This window comes from Cherax quadricarinatus, chromosome 19 (assembly GCF_038502225.1).
Source record: "Cherax quadricarinatus isolate ZL_2023a chromosome 19, ASM3850222v1, whole genome shotgun sequence".
NCBI lineage: Eukaryota > Metazoa > Arthropoda > Malacostraca > Decapoda > Parastacidae > Cherax > Cherax quadricarinatus.
In genome coordinates, this window is record NC_091310.1 from 48425113 (window position 1) to 48450386 (window position 25274).

General features: G+C 42.1%; 1 protein-coding gene across 2 annotated transcripts in view; it reads left to right on the forward strand.

The window, feature by feature from the left end:
- Positions 1-25274, forward strand: part of LOC128688394 (uncharacterized) — a 65064-nt gene that overhangs the window by 34285 nt on the left and 5505 nt on the right. For both annotated transcript variants that reach the window (XM_053776247.2, XM_053776248.2), the window contains exons 6-8: positions 976-1238; positions 1955-2182; positions 15859-16067. In XM_053776247.2, coding sequence (XP_053632222.2) covers positions 976-1238; positions 1955-2182; positions 15859-16067 — 700 coding nt within the window. The remainder of the gene's footprint in view (positions 1-975; positions 1239-1954; positions 2183-15858; positions 16068-25274) is intronic.

The window sequence follows — 25274 nt, forward strand, 5'->3', positions numbered from 1 at the left end:
CATCCAAGAATGATTGGTTGTGGTTTAGGCCATCGCAGCAATTGAAACAGACCTTGTAAAACACCCATAAAACAGATCAGAGGGGTGAAGAAGGGCCCCCTACCCTTCCTTTGGAAAATTACCAAAAATTAAATATTTCCTCTACTTTGAGCCCTATTGAAAGTTAACTTCCGGTCATGACCCAAATTGTCTCTGCTTCCTAGTAGAGTTGATTTGGGTCAATTAACACCAAGAATCGGCCAATAAAACCCTAAAAACTACCCTAGAAAATGCCTCAAATTTTGCTGCTTTAAATCAAACACAAGGTCAGAGCTTTAATTTTCCCATCTTGTACTATATGTAGCAGGATTTTTATACTGTGCGTGCACACATCCATTCTCTTATATCTAGGCCAAAATTTACCAGTCACAGGACATTTGAGGGCATTTTGCTTAAAACACAGAACTATATGAGTGATGCTGGAGTCAGGGAGACATTGCAAGGATAAATCATGATAATCAATTTCCCTATATCTATATAAATGTTTCCCACAGCACTTCAACTCCCCAAAACCAATATCTCCACTTACCCAGATCTTATATGTTCATATTTGCCTGCTAGGAAGCCCTTTCTACTTGAAAGCTTCTCACCCTGCCTCTTAGGATGACTCCTGTTCTCTACTTTCATCCCAGATGTATACATCTTGGTCATATCAACCTCCTCCATCCTCTCTAAATGCCCAAACCACCTCAACCTCTTTCTGTGCCCTGAATAACGCTTTTCTTGAATGATACTTTTCCATGATCGAATTTTTTTGCATAAAATTCACTCCTCACGTTGCTCTCAAACATCACATCTCCGCTGCCTATAGCCTCTGTGCTGGAACTTTGAAATCCTAATCTTCACCCATATAAATAAAAGAACTTTCAGTTTCATTATGGAATTGATATTGGGTAATTTTTTATACAGTATGTGAATTAAATATTCTCTCCATAGGTCGAGAAAAAAAGCTTCCAAGAGGACTAGAATGCAACATATCATTACCAACTACTGGTGATGAGGCTATGAAACGTCTCTTGGCATGTAAAGGAAAAGATCCGTATAGCATTTTGGGTGTAGCTCAAGAATGTACAGATGAAGACATCAAGAAGTACTATAAACGACAAGCATTTCTTGTGCATCCTGACAAAAATAAACAGCCAGGGGCTGAAGAGGCCTTTAAGATCTTAGCTCATGCCTTTGAGATAATAGGGGAACCAGTAAGTGTGCTAAAATGTTTATTTTAGTTTTTATATGTTAATATTATATTCATAAGGGAAATGATAAAATGGTAGGAGTCATACAATGCCTAAGGAACAGGAAGTAATCAGGTTTGATCCGAGGAAGTAAGGGTAGCTCCAATTCTTTGGATCAAAAACCCTTCATGAGCCTTGATTTGATTATGATAAGCCATATTCACACTTACTATAAAAATGGATGATTAGATTGATGTTTAATAAATAGTTTAATGACTTGAAGCAATAGTTTGAGGTTAGGTCTGCTGAAAGTATGGTATATGCTTTGTTCTTAAGAGTATTTTGTCATTTTATTATAGTTTGTAAAGTTAAGAAATATTTAACTTGTGAAGTGCAATTGGAATTGATGGTATATAGGTAAAGGAAGTGATTTAGAAAGGAAATGTAAATTAGGAAGAGTTATAAAAAGGCGTTGAATTACTTGAAATAGTGTCCATTGCTTTCATAATGTGATGGTTTAGGTAATATGGCATCTTAGCTGCTGAACTCTCCTCTCAGACAAAGCATGGCTGGCAAGATGTATTGTTATAATAACACACAGTCTAACTCTAAAATTTTATCCATTTAATTCTGGAATCAAATCTTTCAAATTTTGGGGTTTTACTGTATGTGGTTATGGAGGGTAAACTTATAATTGGTGGCTTTTTTTTTAGTTATACAGAAGTTCTCATGCTTTCCAGGAACGACGACATGAATATGATGCTCGTCTTGCAGAAGAAGTGCAGTTAGAGGGTGCGTGGGGAGAATTGGCATCTCTTTTGACCCGACTTCAAGAGAAGCTGGATGAAGCAGCCAATACCATACGCTGTACTAATTGTAACAAGAGGCATCGTCGTGTCAAACTTTCTAGGCCTATATATGCAGCCAGACATTGTGCTGAGTGTCAGATACACCATGCAGCTAGAGAGGTGGGATGAAGTAGTGGCCTTCCTGCTAGATAGAATATATAATGTGAAACACCTTTCTTTCTTCTACCTTTCCTCCAATTGTATCTCCTTTACTTAAATTCTCTGAGAAATATTATAGTGGTGACAGTTATTAATACAACAGAGTTTATGTATTCATGGGGGTTACATTTCCAGAGACCTTGATTAACCCTTTCAGGGTCCAAGGCCAAAATCTGAAGTCACGCACCAGTGTCCAAGAAATTTTGAAAAAAAAAAAAATTATTTTTTCTTACAGAATTAAAGAGCATATTTTTGTGAAGGTAATAAAACAAAAAAAAATAGAATCTGATCAGTACTTACCGAGATACAGTGCCAAGAAGTTTTTAGAAAATGATGTGGTGGCGGCAACATCGACGAATTCCACATACGCGTATTATATTATTTTGTTGTTTTAGTTGTTTTTTCTTTTCTTTTCCAATTTTTTTCTATTCCTACTAACATTTGGGGCCTGAGAGACCAATACTGTATATAATTGATATATATATACTCACTGTATTGAACACTAACTGCACTAAAGTTATTATCATATTATTGTTTACCACTGTTGTTTATTACAATAAACATGCACAAATATTGTATAATACTAATGTTCTATCATATATTTACATATTTACAATCACTGGACATGGTTTTAGAACTGCTGGGGCTTGTGGAACTCCTTGAAACAAGGCACCATGCACAGAGGCACCTTACATTCCTCACACATAAACCGAGTGTCTTTGCGTCTTTGTTGCCGTCGTTTTGTTTGTGCACAGACAATGCATCTCTTCTGAGCAAATTTCTTTTGAGTTGAAGGAAGCTGTATTATGAAATGATCACCTTCTCTCCTCAAACGCTTGGGTATATTGTGATGAATTCGAGGACCATGTTGTATTGCAGGTGTTGTTACCTGGTACTTCATTATGAGTTGTCTGACAACAGACAAACAAAATTCACCATACGGTGGTCTGTTACCAGTCTTTATTTGGTACATATTATATGCATTCAGCATTGAAATGTCCATGAGATGGAAGAAAAGTTTCATTTACCACTTGTAACTCTTACGAACACAGTCAACAAAACCAATCTGCATGTCACACTTGTCAACCAAGCGCATGTTTTGTGTATAATCAATCACTGTCACTGGTTTTCGAATACGTTCATTAGTCACTCGATCAACTTTGCCACTGTCTTGCATTTCATTACGGTGAATGGTTGTCAACAATGTGACATCTCGTTTGTCATGCCACCGTAATGCCATGATGTCATTGGCAGTAAACACCTGCACGTCATCACCACGAACACCTGCGTTGAGCCTGGGCATATGTTTACGATTAGAACGCACTGTGCCACACACATCTGTCTTGTTCACTCGCATGAAATCACTGAGTAATGGGCTTGTGTACCAGTTATCGGTATATAATGTATGGCCCTTACCAAGATAAGGTGCCATCATGTTTCTCACTACGTCACCTGATATACCCAATAACATCTTGGTATCTTTCAATGTTTTACTACCCGTGTATACAACAATATCCAACACCAGGCCACTGTCACAATCACAGAGTACAAACAATTTTATACCAAAGCGGTTCCTCTTGCTCGGTATATACTGCTTGAATGACAGTCTACCTTTGAACAAAATCAAAGACTCGTCAATTACAAGATTCTTGAATGGATAAAAGTATATCCTGAACTTTTGTTTGAGATACATGAAAACATTTCTAATCTTGTATAACCTGTCACTTCTGTCAGGCCTGGTTTTGTCAGAGAAGTGCAACATACGTAACAGTAAGATAAACCTGTTCACTGGTATTATTTCACTGAAGGATGGGGTACAAATTAGCCGATCTGTGGACCAGTATGCTTTTATATTATGCTTATAGACGTGAGGCATAAGCATTATTGTTGCAAAAAGCAAATACATTTCTGCAACAGTCGTCTCTTTCCACCTGTGTAGTCTTGACTGTGGTGATAAGATCGTATTTGCCATGGTGTACTGAAAATACTTATTACTTTCCCTGACAATAATTTCCATCAATGGCTGGTCAAAGAATAATTCAAAGAATTCCAGTTCATTGGCCGTGGTTCCAAGGGGACAGGTAGGTAGAATTCCACTTTGAGAGTCATCAAAGTGGTGAGGGCTGGGAACAAAATTGGGATTTTACTGCCAATCCCAGATACGGTTTGCTGGTGGATACTGGACATCATAGGCTGGTTGTACGGGTGGTTGTGGCGGGCTGGTGGGTGACGCTCCGCTTTGTCCTTGAACTGACGAGTCAGCAGCGTGGGTCCCCGCGTGGCACAGCGAGTCACGCATGGCGGTGCCACTACCACCACCAGCCCCACTAACACCATCCACTGATGTCTGTGGCCCATCCATGCCAAGTGTAGCCACATCATCCTCACTATCACTACCTAAAACGGGTGTAGGGCCACGGGATGTACTCCGGGATGTACTCCGTCCCCTGGGCACAGCATAGGGTACACTACCCGAGCGCATGCGGCGGCGAACATACCGATGCTTCACTGGTGAATATGTTTCCTCACTATCACTACTCGAATGATCGTCGAGCGCAATAAAATCACAATCCACGTCAGAATCATCGTCATTACTGAAGTCAGAGGCCAGGCCACGGGAAAATATTAGTTTTCTCTTACGTTTAGGAACACCCGACCGTGAGTCACGAGTGCCCACACCAGAGGTAGAAGGTCGAGGATCGTCGGGGTTTTCTGCACTATTATCGATATCCTGGTCATTATTTTCGGTCACTAACTTATCAAAGCTGTAGAATTCGTCTTCATTTCCACTTCCATCAGTGTCAGAACTATCAGACAGGAAGAGGAGAGTCCCAATTTTCTGGGGAGTGAGAGCTGACTTGCGACGAGGCATGGTGAACAAGGGTGACTGAGCCGGCGTTCCCACAATGCTATGCAGGCGCCTAGATTTTTTGTTTACGGCGCACACCCACGGCGCAGACCCATTCTCTCATATGTAGGCCTATGAGCGCTTTCGCGCTAAATTTGACGGCGCTAGAATTTTGGCGTAGATCTACGGTTTGGACACTCACCGACCAGCCGTAGATCTACGGGACGGACCCTGAAAGGGTTAAGAAGAAAAAAAGCCATCAAAAGTACTTATGAGCACTGAAGCAGAGGAAGGGGGTTTTAATGAATGTGGCAATTAATACATCACTGCTGACTACCTCCCTCCCTTAAATAAGCTACATTAGAGTGTTCTTGTGCATACATCATAATGTGTAGAGAAAGGAGTTAGAATGTGGTGGTACTACTGATATAGTTGATGGTAATGTTGGTCACCATGTCTAACTAGATATTCCTATAGATTCCATTTATTTATCAAGAATGGTTGTATATAAGACTCGTAATATTATTAATAGCTGCTGCTATGAACACCAGAGAGAAGAAATTTGAGAGACAATGAGATTGACAGAGCAAGGGAAAAAACTGTGTATTGTAGGAAGCAGTGTGGGCGAGGAAGTGTGAAGGGTGAGCTGATAATTTCTTCTCTTGCTTTTATCTTCAGTATCGTTACATATTTTTACTTTGTCAGTTTCTGACATTTAGTATCACTTGTATTTTTTTTTGGGGGGGGGGGGGTTACATGGTGCATGGAAAACTCATTAGGGGCAAAGGATGAAATAAAGTAATTTTTTTTTTTTAACACGTCAGTTGTTTCCCACTGAGGCAGGGTGACCCAAAAAGAAAGAAAAAAAAAATCATCTTCATTCAAAACTTTCACCATCATTCATACATAATTACTGTCTTGGCAAAGTATAAAAAGGATTATTTGGTATTCTGGTAGCGGGAAGTAAATGATACGTCTTCGGAGGCTTCTTAGTTTATTGAAAGGTCGTGGTGGGTACACAGGCTTGTGTGTTTTGCCCATGGCCCGGGCAGGGCCATCCCACGAGAGAGAGCTACTAGTACTTGTGTCTTCCTGCTAGGCCGCTGTGTGAGTGAGAGCGAGGCATGGGCCGACAGGCTTGCGTACCCACCGAGAGGCCTGGCTACAGAGGGCAGCATCTGAGTGGCGCGAAATATGAACTAAGCTGGCAGACAGCATGGGCTGTCTGTGCAGACAGTACAGGCTGTCGACATACGCTCGGCCACCTACCTCGCGTCGTCCCGACGCGACAATACTGGTGGTAAAAGGAACTCTGTCTCTCTCTCGTAGGAACAGGGCACAGAACACAAAATAAAAACATATACATGTATATACATATGGACATGGAAAAAAAACTTCCTACAGGGAGGGAAGAAAAAACATGTGGGGTGTGCTAAACATCGTGGTCATAGGCAGTGAGCGTCGAAGGGCATCACTGCACGCCTTCCTGCGTCTGGACAGATACTGCAGCACAGGAGACATCGCTGCGGTTGAGCTGTGACGTAACAGGGTACGGTCTCCTCTGGAACGGTGAAGCAGTCATCGTAGGAGTCGCTGCAGGTTTTCACTCAACCTGGGCATGACATGCTGGTGCCCTCGAGTGAGGCATCGACAAAACTCGGCAACTGGGCAGGACTTCTGGCAAGCAACTCAGGAGGACACTTCTCGACTGGTACTGTCGCTGGGCTGTCACTGCCGGCGAGCGTGGAGCGAGTTGTGGAGCGAGTCGTGGCAGAGACGACTGGGCGAAACATCTGGGAGTCGTAACATCATACACCAGACTGCAGTGAGAGAGCTAGCAGTCAAAGTGACATCTTTGTGCAGGCTGCTCACTGAAGCTTGTGACACGAGGCTGACACAGCGCCTGCCGACAGTGGCTAACTGCGGCTTGGCGAGTATCATTCTCTCGGCAGTTGGAGTTATAGCAGAGGTTAGTCTAAGCGTCCCCAGACTTGTTTCTCTACATATAACTGCACTCTGACGGTCTGGAGGTGAAGTGAAACAAATCTCAATGGGAATCGTAGCAGGTACGATTCTGCAGAACATCACGAACGACGAGCATAAAAGCTTTCTGTACAAGGGGGCTCGGGCTCAGGGCTGTCTGATAGCTGTCAAACACACTGGTCACACGGGTGACTTAGCACAGTGGTGCTACTCAGGTCTGGCTCAGACCTCACTGGACACACGGAAACTTTAAACACACCCGCGGTATATGAGGTACAACATGGCTTAAACTAGCAAATGATGCTTTTCTGTGCATAAAACTGACACTAAGACATATACTAAAATGTGAGAACACTGACTGAGAGGAATTAACACACGACATATATCTTCTCTTAGTCTTCTCGACAATATTTTAATAATTGCTAACACTTGATGGTGACATCATGTGATGTCAGGCGTGATGTTGCGAGGTGACGTCAGCAGACATCTCGAGGTGACGTCAGGCAAACATCGTGAGGTGACGTCAGCAGACATCGTGACGCCATGAAGTCGGGCAGCATCGTGGGTGACGTTAATGTGATGCGGGCAGCAGACCACAGCACGTGGCCTGGGACATCTGGTAACTCACGTGGCTGGTAGATCTACGTGACATCGTCCACACCCACGTGGCGTCGGGATCCACGTGGTGTCGTGATCTATGTGGCATGCTGATCCACGTAGCTTCGAGTGGCCTCGGGCACTCGGATAAACAGCTCTGGCAATGAATCACACGAAAAACAGCAGAAAACACAGCAGAGGGAGTGGGTAGTGGTGAGTGGTGTATGGTAGGCTGGTGAGGTGTGAGAGTACAGCAGGGCGAGGCAAGGAGTGGCCTCTTCCTCCTCCCACAAGCATGTGGAGAACTCACACTGGACGCAGAAATCGCCACAAAACTCACCTCTGGCTTGCTGAAACAGCTGTGCTGAGCTGAACAACAACAGCAACATACAAGTGACGCTGAACACGTGACTTGGGAAACGGCGTGGGACGCTGTAGCGTGGGGTCACTTACAATTCTCGGAGAATTTTGGCAAATTTCGGCTGGATCCTGCTTGTACCTGTGTCTGGATGCTCAAACGTGCAGACACGACATCAGGATAACTTGTTGAGAGATGGATGCTTCTTATGTAGGGTGATGAAGTGAAGATGACTTCATACCTCTCCTTCCTCTCTCTGGGCAAACAACTGCTGCGACCACCGCTTTCCACCATTTATAACGAAGTTTGTTTGGTAGGCTGTAAGCGGGTGGTTAATGATAAACGTCTTCGGAGGCTTCTTAGTTTATTGAAAGGTCGTGGTGGGTACACAGGCTTGTTTGTTGTGCCCATGGCCCGGGGCAGGGCCATCCCACGAGAGAGCTACTAGTACTTGTGTCTTCCTGCTAGGCCGCTGTGTGGGTGAGAGAGAGGCATGGGCCGACAGGCTGGCGTGCCCACCGAGAGGCCTGGCTACAGAGGGCAGCATCTGAGTGGCTCGAAATATGAACTAAGCTGGCAGACAGCATGGGCTGTCTGTGCAGACAGTACAGGCTGTCTACAAAAGGTGCTCAGATATGACAGTTTAGATGTCACTCCAAACAGCTGGTATCCCAAACCCCTCCTTTAAAGTGCAGGCATTGTACTACCCATTTCTAGGACTCAGATCTGGCTAACTGGTTTCCCTGAATCCCTTCACAAAATATTACCCTGATCACACTCCAACAGCTTGTCAGGTTCCAAAAACCATTTGTCTCCATTCACTCCTATCTGACATGCTCATGCATGCTTGCTGGAAGTCCAAGCCCAAGCCTCTCGCCTGCAAAACCTCTTTTACCCCTTCCCTCCAGCCTTTCCTTGGATAACTCCTATCCAGCCTTCCCTCCACTACAGATTTATACACCCTCCAAGTCATCCTATTTTGCTCCAACCTCTCTAAATGACCAAACCACCTCAACAGCCCCATAATACTTTTAGTAACTCCATTTCCTCCTAATTTGTAGTGTAAGCATGCCTCTGGCAAGACAGTGATGGAGTGAATGATGAAAGTTTTTCTTTTTCGGGCCACCCTGCCTTGGGAAATGGCTGATGTGTTAATAATATAGTAGGGCCCCACTTATACGGCAGGTTAGGTTCCAGGCTACCGTTGTAAAGCAGAAATTGCCATAAAGTGGAACACCCTCTTTTTCTACTTATAAATGCATATAAATACTAGATAACAAGTTTACACTAACATATATTAAGTTAGCAATAGAACTAGACATTAAAAAAATAATAAGTAAAATACACATATAGTACACTCATTACTTACCTTAAAATATTTGTAGTCTTAATCTAGGGTGAGATGAGTAGTATTTATTGTAAGAAATCAAGTGTGGTATGTATGGTAGCCAGCCAGGCTACCATACCAGGCCATTCCACCCACACATTCTATGATATTTAAGCATCCCAGAGCGATAAAATGCATGTACAGTTCACACATTTCTTACCTTAAAATATTTGTAGTCTTAATGTAGGGTCAGGGGTGAGTAAATGAGATAAAACAAATAAATGAGAGAGAGAATGAGTACATGAGGGAGGACACGCACAGAGTTATGTTAACAAACCAGGCGAACGCAAGTTTTGTAAACAAAGTGTACATGTCTGGTTTGTGTACAAGTTACATTGTGTACAAGTTATCTCTACATTGATACAGTAGAATAAATAAAGAGGAACACTCCCATTCTCTTGTAACACCATTTTTAGAAGAAATGACGCTCAGAGTAGAGGCAATGAAAATAAGTCACTCTGTCTGACTTTTTTGGGTTATCCTAGGTACTTTACACATATGCTGCTATGTATGATAATCTATGTAACTATATTTGTGTATACCTGAATAAACTTACTTACGAAGGGAATAATTTTCTTCAGTTGCCCCCAGTAACACATTTTCTCTTGTGTTGGACTTGAGAAAATGTTATTTTACTGTGGGGTGTATTTATCATCTTTATATGTTACGTATTGTGTTTATTATATAATTTTGAAGAAATATCATAGATTAACGAAAATATGTATATTAACGTAATACGCGACATTCAAAGAGACTCGGTTATTATTATTATTATTATTATTATTATTATTATTATTATTATTATTATTGTTATTATTATCATTACTAATATGGTGTCTCGAGACATAAGACACTCCTACTGATTTTAATATGTACGTGCACACCAGCACAGTGTGTAAGTTTATTTAGGTACAGGTATACAAAAGTATAATTATCAGCTTATACATAAAATATGAAATAACTTAAAAACACTTGAATTTTTGAAGTTTCTAGACATAATGGAGAGACTTAGTGCTTAAGGATCTCACGGAGAATGTAAACAAACCGAGTGGGGCACAGTGACCATATTAGAAAGACAGGTGGGGGGAGCCATATGGAAAGTTTTGGTCATAATTTGAAATCACCGTATTAGCGGAATGCCGTAAAGCTAAACGCCATAAAGCGGGGCCCTACTGTAATAATAATAATAAAAAATATTTACACCACATATTGTCCTTAGACACAACATCTCCACTGCCTCCAGCTGCCTTCTTGCTACAACATTCACAACCCATGCTTCATACCCATATAAGAGTGTTGGTACTACTATATTCTCATACATTGAGTCATTCTAGGAAAGGATGGAGGGAGGGGGGTAAAAGATGGATGGTGTTCAAGGGGCTGGACTTACAGCGAATATATGTGAGCGTGTTAAATAGTGAATGGAGATGCATTGTTTTTTGGGACCTAACAAACTGTTGGAGTGTGAGCAGAGTAATATTTTGTGAAGGGATTCAGCGAAATCATTTGGCCAGAGTTGAGTCCTGGAGGTGGGAAGTAGTACAATGCCAGTACTTTGAAGGATGGGTTTGGGACATCTAAACTATCGTATCTGAGTGCCTCTGCAAAGACAGTGATTATGTGTGTATGATGGGGAAAGTGTTGAATGATGGTGGGAGACAGCCGGAGTGTTGAAAAAAAAATTATACATTCTTTTATATTATTATTATTATGTTATTGCATTTTTGTTTACATTGCTCTCGACTGTGAATAGAACACGTATGATCTGTAATAATAATATAATTTATTATTATTTTTTTTTTTATTAACACATCGGCCATCTCCCAGTCTGGAAAGAGTTATGAGACAGCAGATTACAAATTTCATGGACCAGCACAACCAGCATAACCCAAACCAGCATGGTTTTAAAGCAGGATGATCATGCCTGTCACAACTGCTTAACCATTATGACAATTATGGAGGCATTGGAAGGTGACCAAAATGCAGATGCGATTTACACAGATTTTGCATTTGACAAATGCAATCATGGAGTGATAGCACACAAAATGAGGGCCATGAGCAGATGGATTTTCAGTTTCTTAACACACACAATACAAAAAGTAATAGTAAACAGAGCAAGATCGAGCATCAGCGAGGTAAAACGCTCGGTGCACCAAGGCACTGTCCTGGCACGTCTGCTTTTTCTCATCCTCATAGCAGACATAGATAAAAACACCCATCACACTTTTGTATCATTTCATGATGCTAAAATAAGCATGAAAGTCACTATGGTAGAAGATGCTGAAAAATTACAGGAAGACAAGCATGGTTTTCCAGTGGGCAGTGGAGAACAGCATGACGTTCATTGGTGATAAGTTCAGCTGCTTATGTTTGGAAAGAATGAAGAACTCAAAAGGAACACTACGTGTATACACAAAATTCAAGAGTCACCAAATAGAACGAAAGGAACACGTAAAAGACCTGGGAATAATTATATCCGGACACATGTGCAACATCTGGGTATCTTTATTGTAGACATTTTGCCACCCAGTGGCTTTATCAATACAAATTCCAGGACATAACTTGAAGACAGTAGAACTATATATAGAAGATGAGGTAATCAGTCCCTCAACCTTGGAGTTGGTGCGAAGAGCACCGTAGTCGTGGAGATTTTGAAATCAGAATCTCAACGACTAGAGTTATAAAACTGCAACATTAACACCCCTCCTTCAGAGTGCAGGCACTGTACTTTCCATCTCCAGTACTCAAGTCCGGCCTGCCGGTTTCCCTGAATCTCTTCATAAATGTTATCTTGCTCACACTCCAGCAGCATGTCAAATCCTAAAAACCATTTGTTTCCATTTGCTCCTGTCTAACATGCTCACACATACTTGCTGGAAGTCCAAGCCCCTCGCATACAAAACCTCCTTTAACCTCTCCCTCCAACCTTTCCTAGGCTGACCCTTACCCAGCCTTCCCTCCGCTACAAATTTATACACTTGAAGTCATTCTATTTTGTTCCATTGTCTCTACATGTCCGAACCACCTCAACAACCTCTCCTCAGTCCTTTGCATAATAGTTTTGATAATCACACACCTCCTAATTTTCAAACTACAAATTCTCTGCATTATATTCACACCACACCTTGCCCTCAGACATGACATCTCCACTGCCTCCAGCCTTTTCCTTGTTGCAACGTTCACTACCCATGCTTCACACCCATATAAGAGCATTGGTATAACAATGCTCTCATACATTTCCCTCTTGGTTTCCATGGACAAAGTTCTTTTTCTCCACAGACTCCTAAGTGCACCACTCGCCTTTTTTCCCTCATCAATTCTATGATTCACCTCATCTTTCATTGACCCATCTGCTATGTCCACTCCTAAATATCTGAATACATTCACCTCCTCCATACTCTCTCCCTCCAATCTGATAACCAATATTTTGTTACCTAATTTTTTTTATCCTCATTACCTTACTCTTTCCTATATTCACTTTTAATTTTCTTTTATATATCCTACAAGACTCATCCACCAACCTCTGCAACTTCTCTTCAGAATCTCCCAAAAGCACACTGTCATCACCAATATATTATTATTTTCTTTCTTTTTTGGGTCACCCTGCCTCGGTGGGAGACGACCGACTTGTTGAAAAAAAAAAAAAAAAAAATATTATATATTTTTTATATACATATAATATTTTTATATATTATTACATCTTTATGTTTACATTTCTTTCAACTGCAAATGGAACATGTATGATCTGTAATTGTCTGTGTAAGTTTTGATAAATTTTATCTTTTTATAATAGATTTGTGTATATTTTATGTAGTAAATGATAAAGTAAATGAGTGTCTACATATATTTTATGCATTCATGACATACTTAACTTAATTTTTTTGGTTGCAAATCTCTAAAAAATTTCCAATATACAGTGGACCCTCGACCGATGATGGCATCGTATAACGTTAAATCTGACTAGCGATACATTTTAACGCAAAAATTTTGCCTCGACTAGCGCTAAAAAACTCGACCAACGCAATTCGTTCCATTCGAGACGCGTCCACGTGTGGCCTGAGCGCGCCTCACTTGTCAAGTGGGTGCCAGTGTTTACAAGCCAGCCACCTCAGTTGCATCCAAACATACAGTCGGAACATTTCATATTATCACAGCGTTTTTAGTGATTGCACCTGCAAAATAAGTCACCATGGGCCCCAAGAAAGCTTCTAGTGCCAACCCTGTGATAAAAAGGGTGAGAATTAGTATGGAAATTAAGAAAGATTTTGAAGGGTTTGGGGCTAACCCTGAGATGCCTATGCCAGTTGTGGAGTCCATTGTGTCTACTTCAAAGATTAAGGAAATGTGTGCAAAGTGGGTTGAACTGCAAACCTTTATGGATGAAAATCACCCTAGCACAGCTATTGCAAGCCGTGCTGGTGACTATTACAATGACAATGTTATGGCTCATTTTAGACAAATCTTAAAGGAACGGGAGGTACAGAGCTCTATGGACAGATCTGTTGTGCGACAGAGGTCCAGTGACTCTCAAGCTGGTCCTAGTGGCATTAAAAGAAGAAGGGAAGTAACCCCAGAAAAGGACTTGACACCTCAAGTCCTAATGGAAGGGGATTCCCCTTCTAAACACTAAGACCATCCACATTCTCCCCTCCTCCCATCCCATCAATCATCACCAGATCTTCAATAAAGGCAAGTGTCATGTAATTGTACATGTCTTCTTCAGTTTGTGTGTATTAAAATTAATATTTCATGTGGTAAAATTTTTTTTTTTTTTCAATACTTTGGGGTGTCAGGAACGGATTAATTTGATTTCCATTATTTCTTATGGGGAAAATTAACTCGCCTAACAATAATTTCGACTAACGATGAGCTCTCAGGAACGGATTAATATCGTTGGTTGAGGGTCCACTGTATTTATTAAAAAAAAAAATTGTGCATAAGTGGACCCGCACAGTTCAAACCTATGTTGTTCAAGGGTTACTGTATATACAGTAGACCATTGTTTAACATGGTAGTTACGTTCATGAAAATGCTGTTTTAGTTACACAAATAACCCGCACATAAAAGAGAGAAGCTTACGACGACGTTTCGGTCCGACTTGGACCATTGACAAAGTCACACTGTTATTGCTGTTTTAGTTAATATTGTGTTAGACAAACTGAAGAATTTATGGGAAAAATAGGGTTACATTCCTGGGAGCCCCAAAAAGCTAAATGACTTTTTTTTAGACCTCCAGATCTTACAAAAATAAAAGTGAATATGTAATTGTAGTTCATAATCGTGATGTATTATGTTGATTTTACTGCTTAAGATTACAAATGCAACAGATATAATAGTATTTTTTACCTTAAATTATGGGTGCTGGTATTTGTGGATGAGTGTGGACAGTACAGAGTTATGCAGTGTCCCTACTGGGCTGAGGTGGATGGTAGAAGTACTGGTACTGAAGTCAATGATTGTACTGGAGTGTGCATAAATTCTGTAATGGATTTCTGTTCTATTTTAACCCACAGTACATTATACAACTGACAGTAAGGCATCAGCTGCTCTAGACAGTTTCAGGGTCCTTTCCAGTGAAAAAGTCTAACTTTAAGTCGGTCAGTAAATCAGTCAGATCAGTCAGTCAAGTCAGTAAGTCAGTCAGTCAAGTAAGTCAGTAATACAGTCAGTAAATCAGTAAGTCAGTCAGTAAATCAGTCATCACACAAACTAATATTTACCTCATTCTTTTTATGTGCACAGAGATGCTTCATTACGGCCACTGGCTATCTCTTGTCTGATATCTCTATTTTCTTTGTTAATTCTAAGACTTAAACCCTTAAACCTTTTCTTGCCACTTTCAGCAACACTTGTATGCTTACTGGATGCCATGAGTGCTTGGCAGATTTAAGATATGGCAAGAAAAATATATAAACTCCTAGCAGAGGATGGTACATACCTTGCGAGGCGATGCGCTCAGAATTTTTTCCCCTCCTACGAATCGTGTTAAGTTAATTTTACAAAATGTTATACATAAATATGCCGCAGTTCTTCAGTCGTGCTGTAACCAAAACGTGCCAGACAAAACCATGCTAAACGATGGCCCACTGTAATATTTTTATAGACTTGTAGGAGAAAATACGGTACGTATGTATAAACAGGAAACTATGCCCTTGTCTGACTTGCCACTTCAGCCCTCCTTTCCACCCACTATCACCCTTCTGTGTTTATTTGGTGTTCCATCTAGCTCATTATGTTAACCTTCTATAATGTTGATTGTTATTGAGAATCATTTTGATACATACTGTATATTAAAACAGGTGGCATTACATTGTTTCTTATGCTCTGCCTTTTGTACTTTTGTACAATGTTAATTCTTTTTAACTTGCTAATATTTTAACATTTTGTAAATACTGCAGTATTTGCAATATTTTTTTTTATTTTTTATGGAAAAATTAGTATGGTAATGTGTTAAATTTTCACAGGGTGACATCTGGGCGGAGAGTACTTTTTTAGGTCTTCGATGGAAGTATTATGCATGTATGGAAGGTGCTGTGTATGATATTAGTGATTGGGCAGCATGTCAGAGTGAGAACCTGAAGCACTTGCAAGCTAACACCCACAGCGTTCAGTATCGTATTGTTTCTGGCAAGAAGAGCCCTCCATCTAAAAACAACGCTCCTGAATTTCCAAGGTATGTACTAATATTTTATTTTCTATGTTAAATCTACTACTAAAAAAAATGCCTAGTAATGTTATCTATTATGAAGATTCAACTGCATATATGGCTTTAGTCACCCAAGGAAATAATTAATTCCTCAGTGCTTATTTGCCTTACTGTAGTAGTGGAGTTTGAGCAGTCTGAGTGCCTGATAAAAACCCAACACCCCATTGTTTGGCCTTAATAGTAAAACTTTTGTCCCTATATCAGTTTTCTTTTGCTTTAGTCTTTGACTCTAATTACAAATATGATTTGAAGAGCAACTAATGGATTTAAAATTTTGATTATTTTGTGATTAATGTGATGACAGTGAGTTAATAACACTAGCAGGAAATTTGCATGCTTTATAAATTACACAACTTAAACCTGTACTTCAGTGGGAAATGGCTGATGTATTCAAAAACTTATACCAGGCCCCCATCTGATTTAAAAAATTGTAACAATAAACTTGGGTGATGGGTACAACTTGAACCCATGGAAAACCAGTCCTAAAATTAGCAATCCAGTGCTTTAACTGCTAGTGTTTTCAAGCTTAATAAACTTCATACAGCTACATGTATATCTATACACTAGAGAGGTTAGAATGGGCCCCACTGTGACAAATACAAGTTTATGTGGACATTTCACACTCACATGGCACCTATGAGATCTAGTTCAAGTTCCTTCAAAGCCACTTGATCATTGACTTGATTTAAAGGCATTTGAGCTAGATCTTATTGTGGCCATGTGGGTCTTAGATTCATCCATAAACACTTGCAGTTGTAGTCACAGTGGTACCCATAGTAAACTCTAGTGTATAGAAATTCAATAAACTCACAATACTTGGGATATGTTCCTGAAAATCCTGACAGTTTGAAAAGTTGCATCCTGCAAAGTGAGGAATGTATGGGGGAAAAAATAGTGCTGCTTTCTAGTATCCTTCAGATTTGCTTTCATCTGTACAGTGGTTGCATGAGTTGAGACATAACATGCCTTAAAACTGTCATGACTCAACCCCCAAAATGCTTATCTCTCATCCCTGTGGTAATTTCTCTGCTCTTTTTGATTAGATTCATCAGCCACTTTTATGTTCTTTATTATTTCTTTTTGCTTGATAATAGTTGTGATAATGGTTGTGGAAAGCCATACTCACACACCAATGCACAATTTCTTGCTTGATCTTCAGAGTAATTGCCTATTTACTTCCACTTTAGGGGCCAAGATGACTTGCTAATGCAAAAGATGGTGCAATTAAAATGAAGTAATGAAGGGTAAATAATCCAATTGGTGTGGCTAACACATGGTAGCTTCAAACTGAAGAATAGACAAACCACTATTGGCTGAGGTGCTACCATTCAACCCCAGTGCTGATTGGCTGCTAAGCCACCCACACACACACACCCCACTCCTCTTGGCTCAGACACTGTCCAAGAGGCAGTCAACCTCATTGCTGGTTAGCTGAGGCCCACCCACACAAGAACTGATGCTCCTATTGGCTGAGACATTGACCAAGAGGCAAGCTACCACATTGCTGGTTGGCTGAGGCTCACCCACACATCCCACCCATATTAATAATAATTTTTTATAATACCGGCCATCTCCCACTGAGGTAGGGTGACTCTAAGAAGAAGGAACACTTTCGCCATCGTTCACTATCACCATCTTTCCAGAAGTGTGCTAATACTACAGTTCAGATACCCCTCCAAACTGTAACTATCCCCACCCCTCCATCAGGGTGCAGGCACTGTACTTTCCACCTCCAGAATTCAAGTCTGGCTAGCCAGTTTCTGTAAATCCTTTTGCAAATGTTACTTTGCTCACACTCCAACAGCTCGTCAAGTCCAAAAACCATTTGTCTCCACTCACTTTTATATAACATGCTCACACATGCCTCCTGAATGTCCAAGCGCCTTTCACACAAAACCTGTACGTCTCATCCCCTTTCCCCCAACCTTTCCTAGGGTGACCCACTACAGATCTATACTCCGTCTAAAACATCTTATTTTGCTCCATCCTTTCTTGATGTACAAACCACCTCAATATCCCCTTCTAAGCCCTCTGAATAGTACTTTCAGTAACCCTGTACTTCCTAGTCTTCACACTATGAATTCTCTGCATAATACTTACACCACATGTCAGTAGCGTTACTGAATTCCTATGTAATATACTTGTGTAGTGTATCGTAAGTTGCATCACCCATATAATATATAGGATCCCTTCAGCTAGGCTCAGTGGCTAGTTTGTGACATCATGAGGCTATGCCCATGTGAGTAGGGTATGAGAGGACTTGCTCTCACTTTGTCCTCAGGCATTCTTAGCTATTTTGTTAGTATGCCTTCCATTTTATCAACTGAGCAGAAATTGCTCATTCAACTATCAGAACTTATAAAGTGCATGGAATATTGTATGTACTTTGGTCAATTTAAAAATGTTCCAAAATGAACTCGGTAGACATTCCAGGCACTAAAGCAACATTTCCTGTGTTCACTAATCATTTTCTCAGGTCTTTCCTATATTGCAATTGCCTTTCATTTTGAATTCATCAAACAAAAAATTGAAGATTTATGCTATTTCAGTGAAAAATATAACCAGGAATGATTGGTCGTGATTTACAGCATCCCAATAACTGAATTAGACCTAGCAAAAACCAATGAAGCAGACCAGGGAAAATAATAAAAAAATGAATATTTCTGTTATTTTGAGCCTGATTTCAAGCTACTTCCAGTCCTGAAACCAAACAGAATCGTCTCTGTTACAGTAACAAGTCTTCCATTCTGTCAGATGATACTGAGAAATGGCCAATAAAACCATCCTAGAAAACACCTCAGCATTACTATTTTAAAGCAAATGCCACTTGGGGCAGGATTGTTTTTTTTTTGTACCACACCACATACTCATTCTCTCACGAGGGAGCATTCACCAAATTCAACTTCAATAACAAAAAAATAAAGTGGGACCAAGTAAACCAAGTCCTAACCGATATAAGCTGGGAAGATATACTAAGCAACACAGACCCAACAGATTAACTCGGTGGCACTCGATGTATGCACAAGGCTTATTCCTCTAAGAAAAAGGAGGAGTAGATGTAAAATAGAAAGAGACAGGCGCTCCCTTTACAGGCGACGGAAAAGAATAACAGAGCGGCTAAAAGAGGTCAATATATCTGAAATGCGCAGGGAGACACTGGTCAGAGAAATAGCAAGCATCGAACTTAAGCTAAAAGAATTCTTTAGGAGTCAGGAATCGCGGGAAGAACTAAAAGCCATAAATGAAATCGAAAGAAACCCAAAGTATTTCTTCTCCTATGCCAAATCAAAATCGAGAACAACGTCCAGTATTGGGCCCCTACTTAAACAAGATGGGTCCTACACAGATGACAGCAAGGAAATGAGTGAGCTACTCAAGTCTCAATATGACTCAGTTTTTAGCAAGCCGCTAACCAGACTGAGAGTCGAAGATCAAAATGAATTTTTTATGAGAGAGCCACAAAATTTGATTAACACAAGCCTATCCGATGTTATCCTGACCCCAAATGACTTCGAACAGGCGATAAATGACATGCCCATGCACTCTGCCCCAGGGCCAGACTCATGGAACTCTGTGTTCATCAAGAACTGCAAGAAGCCCCTATCACGAGCCTTTTCCATCCTATGGAGAGGGAGCATGGACACGGGGGTCGTCCCTCAGTTACTAAAAACAACAGACATAGCCCCACTCCACAAAGGGGGCAGTAAAGCAACAGCAAAGAACTACAGACCAATAGCACTAACATCCCATATCATAAAAATCTTTGAAAGGGTCCTAAGAAGTAAGATCACCACCCATCTAGAAACCCATCAGTTACACAACCCAGGGCAACATGGGTTTAGAACAGGTCGCTCCTGTCTGTCTCAATTACTGGATCACTACGACAAGGTCCTAAATGCACTAGAAGACAAAAAGAATGCAGATGTAATATATACAGACTTTGCAAAAGCCTTCGACAAGTGTGACCATGGCGTAATAGCGCGCATTTTGTGCGCTATTACGCCATGGAATAACAGGAAAAGTCGGTCGATGGATCTATAATTTCCTCACTAACAGAACACAGAGAGTAGTCGTCAACAGAGTAAAGTCCGAGGCAGCTACGGTGAAAAGCTCTGTTCCACAAGGCACAGTACTAGCTCCCATCTTGTTCCTCATCCTCATATCCGACATAGACAAGGATGTCAGCCACAGCACCGTGTCTTCCTTTGCAGATGACACCCGAATCTGCATGACAGTGTCTTCCATTGCAGACACTGCAAGGCTCCAGGCGGACATCAACCAAATCTTTCAGTGGGCTGCAGAAAACAATATGAAGTTCAACGATGAGAAATTTCAATTACTCAGATATGGTAAACATGAGGAAATTAAATCTTCATCAGAGTACAAAACAAATTCTGGCCACAAAATAGAGCGAAACACCAACGTCAAAGACCTGGGAGTGATTATGTCGGAGGATCTCACCTTCAAGGACCATAACATTGTATCAATCGCATCTGCTAGAAAAATGACAGGATGGATAATGAGAACCTTCAAAACTAGGGAGGCCAAGCCCAAGATGACACTCTTCAGGTCACTTGTTCTATCTAGGCTGGAATATTGCTGCACTCTAACAGCACCTTTCAAGGCAGGTGAAATTGCCGACCTAGAAAATGTACAGAGAACTTTCACGGCGCGCATAACGGAGATAAAACACCTCAATTACTGGGAGCGCTTGAGGTTTCTAAACCTGTATTCCCTGGAACGCAGGAGGGAGAGATACATGATTATATACACCTGGAAAATCCTAGAGGGACTAGTACCGAACTTGCACACGAAAATCACTCACTACGAAAGCAAAAGACTTGGCAGACGATGCACCATCCCCCCAATGAAAAGCAGGGGTGTCACTAGCACGTTAAGAGACCATACAATAAGTGTCAGGGGCCCGAGACTGTTCAACTGCCTCCCAGCACACATAAGGGGGATTACCAACAGACCCCTGGCAGTCTTCAAGCTGGCACTGGACAAGCACCTAAAGTCAGTTCCTGATCAGCCGGGCTGTGGCTTGTACGTTGGTTTGCGTGCAGCCAGCAGCAACAGCCTGGTTGATCAGGCGCTGATCCACCAGGAGGCCTGGTCACAGACCGGGCCGCGGGGGCGTTGACCCCCGAAACTCTCTCCAGGTAAACTCCAGGTCTCCAGGTATCTAGGCTAAAATTTACTGCTCACATCTTATCCCAGGGAACTGAGCTCAGGACGTTTTGTAGATCTACGCAAGCCCATGGCGTCAGTAATGTAGCTCTATGAATGAAACAGTGAAAAGGTTAATGATAATTATTTCCATTGGATTATAACATGCTCAACAAATATTGAGTATACCTGGAGGGTGTTCTGAAGGTCAGTGCCCCTGCTGTCCGACCCAAAACCAGGCCTCGCAGTGTATTGGCCTAATCTACCAGACTGTTGCTGCTGGCCGCACACAATCTGATGTACAAACCACAGCCCGGCTGGTCAGGTACTGACTTTAGGTGTCTGTCCAGCTGTCTCTCTTGAAGACAGCCAGGGGTCTATTGGTAATCCCCCTTAAGTATGCTGGGAGGCAGTTGAAGTCTTGGGCCCTAATACTTATTGTCCTCTTTAAAGAGGGCTCCTTGCAGTGGTAAAGAGGCTATCAGTCTAAGGAATTGGACCTCTTGGTCTTCCTCCTCTGACCAAACCTTATTACCTCCCAATCCTCCCTTCTCTACCCCACCCTCCCCATACTCCTTTTCTTTTCCCTTTCCTCCCCTCTCCCCACCCTCCCCTTGTTTCCCATCCCATTTGTTGCCTCTGGGGTCCTCCCCTCTGGCATTACAGTTTCTAGGTAGGTGGTGGCGTGCTGGGGTTCATCCCACTCCGTGAGGTCTCTCGGGGGTGGTGTGGTTTGCTGTAGAATCTGAATTATCTGAAGGTGCCTTGTTCCCTTCCTGGATTTCCGGGAAGAGGGTGGGGTGCCCTTCGGGTAATGGGTGTATCTCTGGAAGCTGCCTGTCGGTTCTGGGGGATGGCGGCCAAAGGGCGTATGCTGTGTGGCAGGTTTCCGACCGCCCTTTCTTTTGTCTGCCGAGGTAGCTTGGTAGATGTGAGGCTACTGTCCTGATGCTCTGGTTTGCTGGTGTGAAGGGTAGGGTATGGCACGGGTTCCACGCTGTATCTTCACCACTGGTGGGCTCGAGGCCCTCTCGGATGAGGGATGGGAGCTTTTGGCCCCTCCATGCATCCTAGCGACTGTCCCTCCACCGTCCCTTTTTTTTTCTTTCCTTTTTTTCTTAAAATAACAAGAAAGGAGATATCACAGAAGATGCACCTATTATTATGGAGTCTTCGTCCAGTGAAACCCTGAAACCCTTCCTCCTCCCAAGCCCCATTGTGATCCCACACCCTGTTCTGACCCGGCTTCGTTATCGGTCCATTCTCTTGACTCTTCTCATACCCCTGTACCTTCTGCCAGTGACGCTTTGTCACCTGCTTCAGGTGCTGCGGCGTCACCCGTTTCTGTTCATGTCACTACTTCTAGCACACCTTTCACAATACATCCGGCTTCCCTGAATACAGTGCGATGGTTTTTGGATCGCCTGCCTCCCTTGGGTCAGACCGCCCATGGTACTACTCCTAAACATCCAAGACAACCTGCTGATGACAGTTCGTCGATGATCACTCTAAAACTACCTACATGACACTCACTACCTTTGCGTACTGGGCTAACAAGTGCGCAATGGACAAAATTCTTTTCTTTACAAACGACGTCTCAAATGGATTATCTGTCTGATCATGGAATTTGTAAAACTTTTAAGGCATGTTGGCCAAAATGCATCTTTCCACGCTCTTCGACGTGGTGCACGTCGTAACTGTACAGTATTCAGAGCAAGCTCATGCTCTCTCCCGCATCACTTCCATAGATAACATACCAGTCACCGTTTGTAAGCACGCTACTCTTAATTCTTGCAGTGGTACTGTGGTCTTACCGCACACCATTGTGCAGAGTGATTTTTGTCTTGTGGCGATAATATTTTAGAACAATTAGTCCTTCAAAACCTCCCTATTCTAAAGGTAGATACATACATCCTGCCCGCTTGTGGGCGAAGGCACTTTCCTAGTAACATCGCTCATTGAACTTTCGACTGCTGTGAACTTCCGGCCTCTGTATTGCGGGCCATTGTTTAGAGGTCTGTCAAGAAGTTCCCATCCCCCAACAGTATCGTAATTGCTGGTGTTTTGGGCACCATGCAAAACTGCAGATTTGTGGCGGAATGCCCAATCTGTGGTGCAGCAGATCATTCCAATCTGTCTTGCAGTCTTACCCCCTCTTGTCTCAATTGCAAGGAACCTCATCCTTCCTTTTCCCGCTGGTGCCAGGTCTATCGTAATGAACGAGAGTTTCGTTACCTTAAAGAGCATGAGGGCCTTACACTATGGCAGTCTCTTAGCTCCGCCTTCAAAGAAAACTTCCTTGTGTCCCGTATGCTCGAGTAGCCCACAGACCTCCAACCTCACAGTCCTACCTCCCAGTCCCTCTGCGTTCGTGTGTTCCGGAGTCACCCTGGTTTCTAATGCTTTTGCAGTTTTATCCTCTGACACTCCTACCTCTGCACCACTTTCTACTTCTACTTCATCTCTCTCAATTGCTTCTTAGTCTACTAGACCTTGCAGACCTACACTTTCTTTGCATCCATCTCCTGCGCAGAACCTATCTTCTAACTTGGAGACTAGTTCTCGCCCCCTTTCCATCTCTCGCACAAAGGTGGAGGTTCTCCCTCCCCCTAGTATAGTTCCCGCTTCCCCTGTTTCCCCCCAGTCTTCTTCCATAGTTGCCCTCCATCCTCCTTCCTCTCCTGTTACACTGCAGGACTCTTCTCCCTCAACCAATGCATCTCTCCATGCTCATACTCACTGCCCTCCTCAGACTTCTTTGGTTGCCTCCATAGTTACTCTGACCTTTACTTGCACTGCCTCTCCTGTCTCTTGACATCATGGCATTATCGGCTTCCTTATCAACTGAGATGTTAGACACTATCTCCAGCTATATAGGGTAGACGACACCCCTGATGGACACCAACGTGCCTCCTCCTACCCCTTCTACTTCACGACCCATGCAACAATCTATTCCTCCGCAATATTCTAATTCTTCCTTATTTACACGCTTACTGTTGCCCCCACACGTTAACTTTACTGATCCTCAAAGCCCATAAGTTTTATCGTTTCTTACTGCTGTCGTTTTTATTTCTGTACATAATGTCTTTTTTACAATGGAATATTTGTGTCCTTAGGGCAATCGAGAACTCCATTTGTTGCTCTCCCAGTTGTCCCCAGTATCTGTTGGGTTGCAAGGGCCCAAAATTTGTTCTGCTGTTATTCACCCCGTTTCGGGCTACTTGCTGATACATTCTTCTGTTCCTTTACCTGATGAATCGTTTAATGAAAGCGCGTTTCTTGTACTCGTTGATATACCATATCAACAAGTTTTTTTTTCATTCCCCGCTGCATTATACTGCAGCTTGTATTTATTTACACTGATGGTTTACAGTTTGCTCTCTCTCTCTTTCTCCCTCCTGTGTATTCTGTATCCCTGATATTGCATTTTTAATTTCATCTCTACTACCGCCCATATTGTTATTGGGTGATTTTAACACTCACCATCACCTGTGGGGAGGGTCCCACTGTGACTCTTGTGGTGATCAGTTGGAGAGACTTCTCGCTTCTCATCCTCTTCATGTTTTAAACATGGGTGCTCTTATCCATTTTGACTCTTACTCGGTCTCTCTCCTGCATTGATCTTTTTATCTGTTCCTCGCTTGTTGCACTTGATTTTGTGTGGTCTGTTCTTCCAGATTTACATGATAGTGATCACTTTCCCATCCTTCTTTCTTCTACATATGCCCAACAATTTCATAGCCCTCGTTGGCAGTTTGCTTGAGCAGATTGGGACTTGTATTCCCATTGGGACTTGTATTCCTCTATTGATGAATTGGCACACCACTTTTCAACCTTGGTCCTAACTGCAGTGACGCAGTCTATCCCCCAAACCTCAGGTAGGCATTCTCAGGCAGGCGTACTTTGGTGGTTGTCTACATGCGCCCATGCAGTGCACTTAAAATGTGCTGCGTGGGGCCGTTATCGATATAATTGTACCGCGGAGCTTCTGTTGGATCTCAAGCA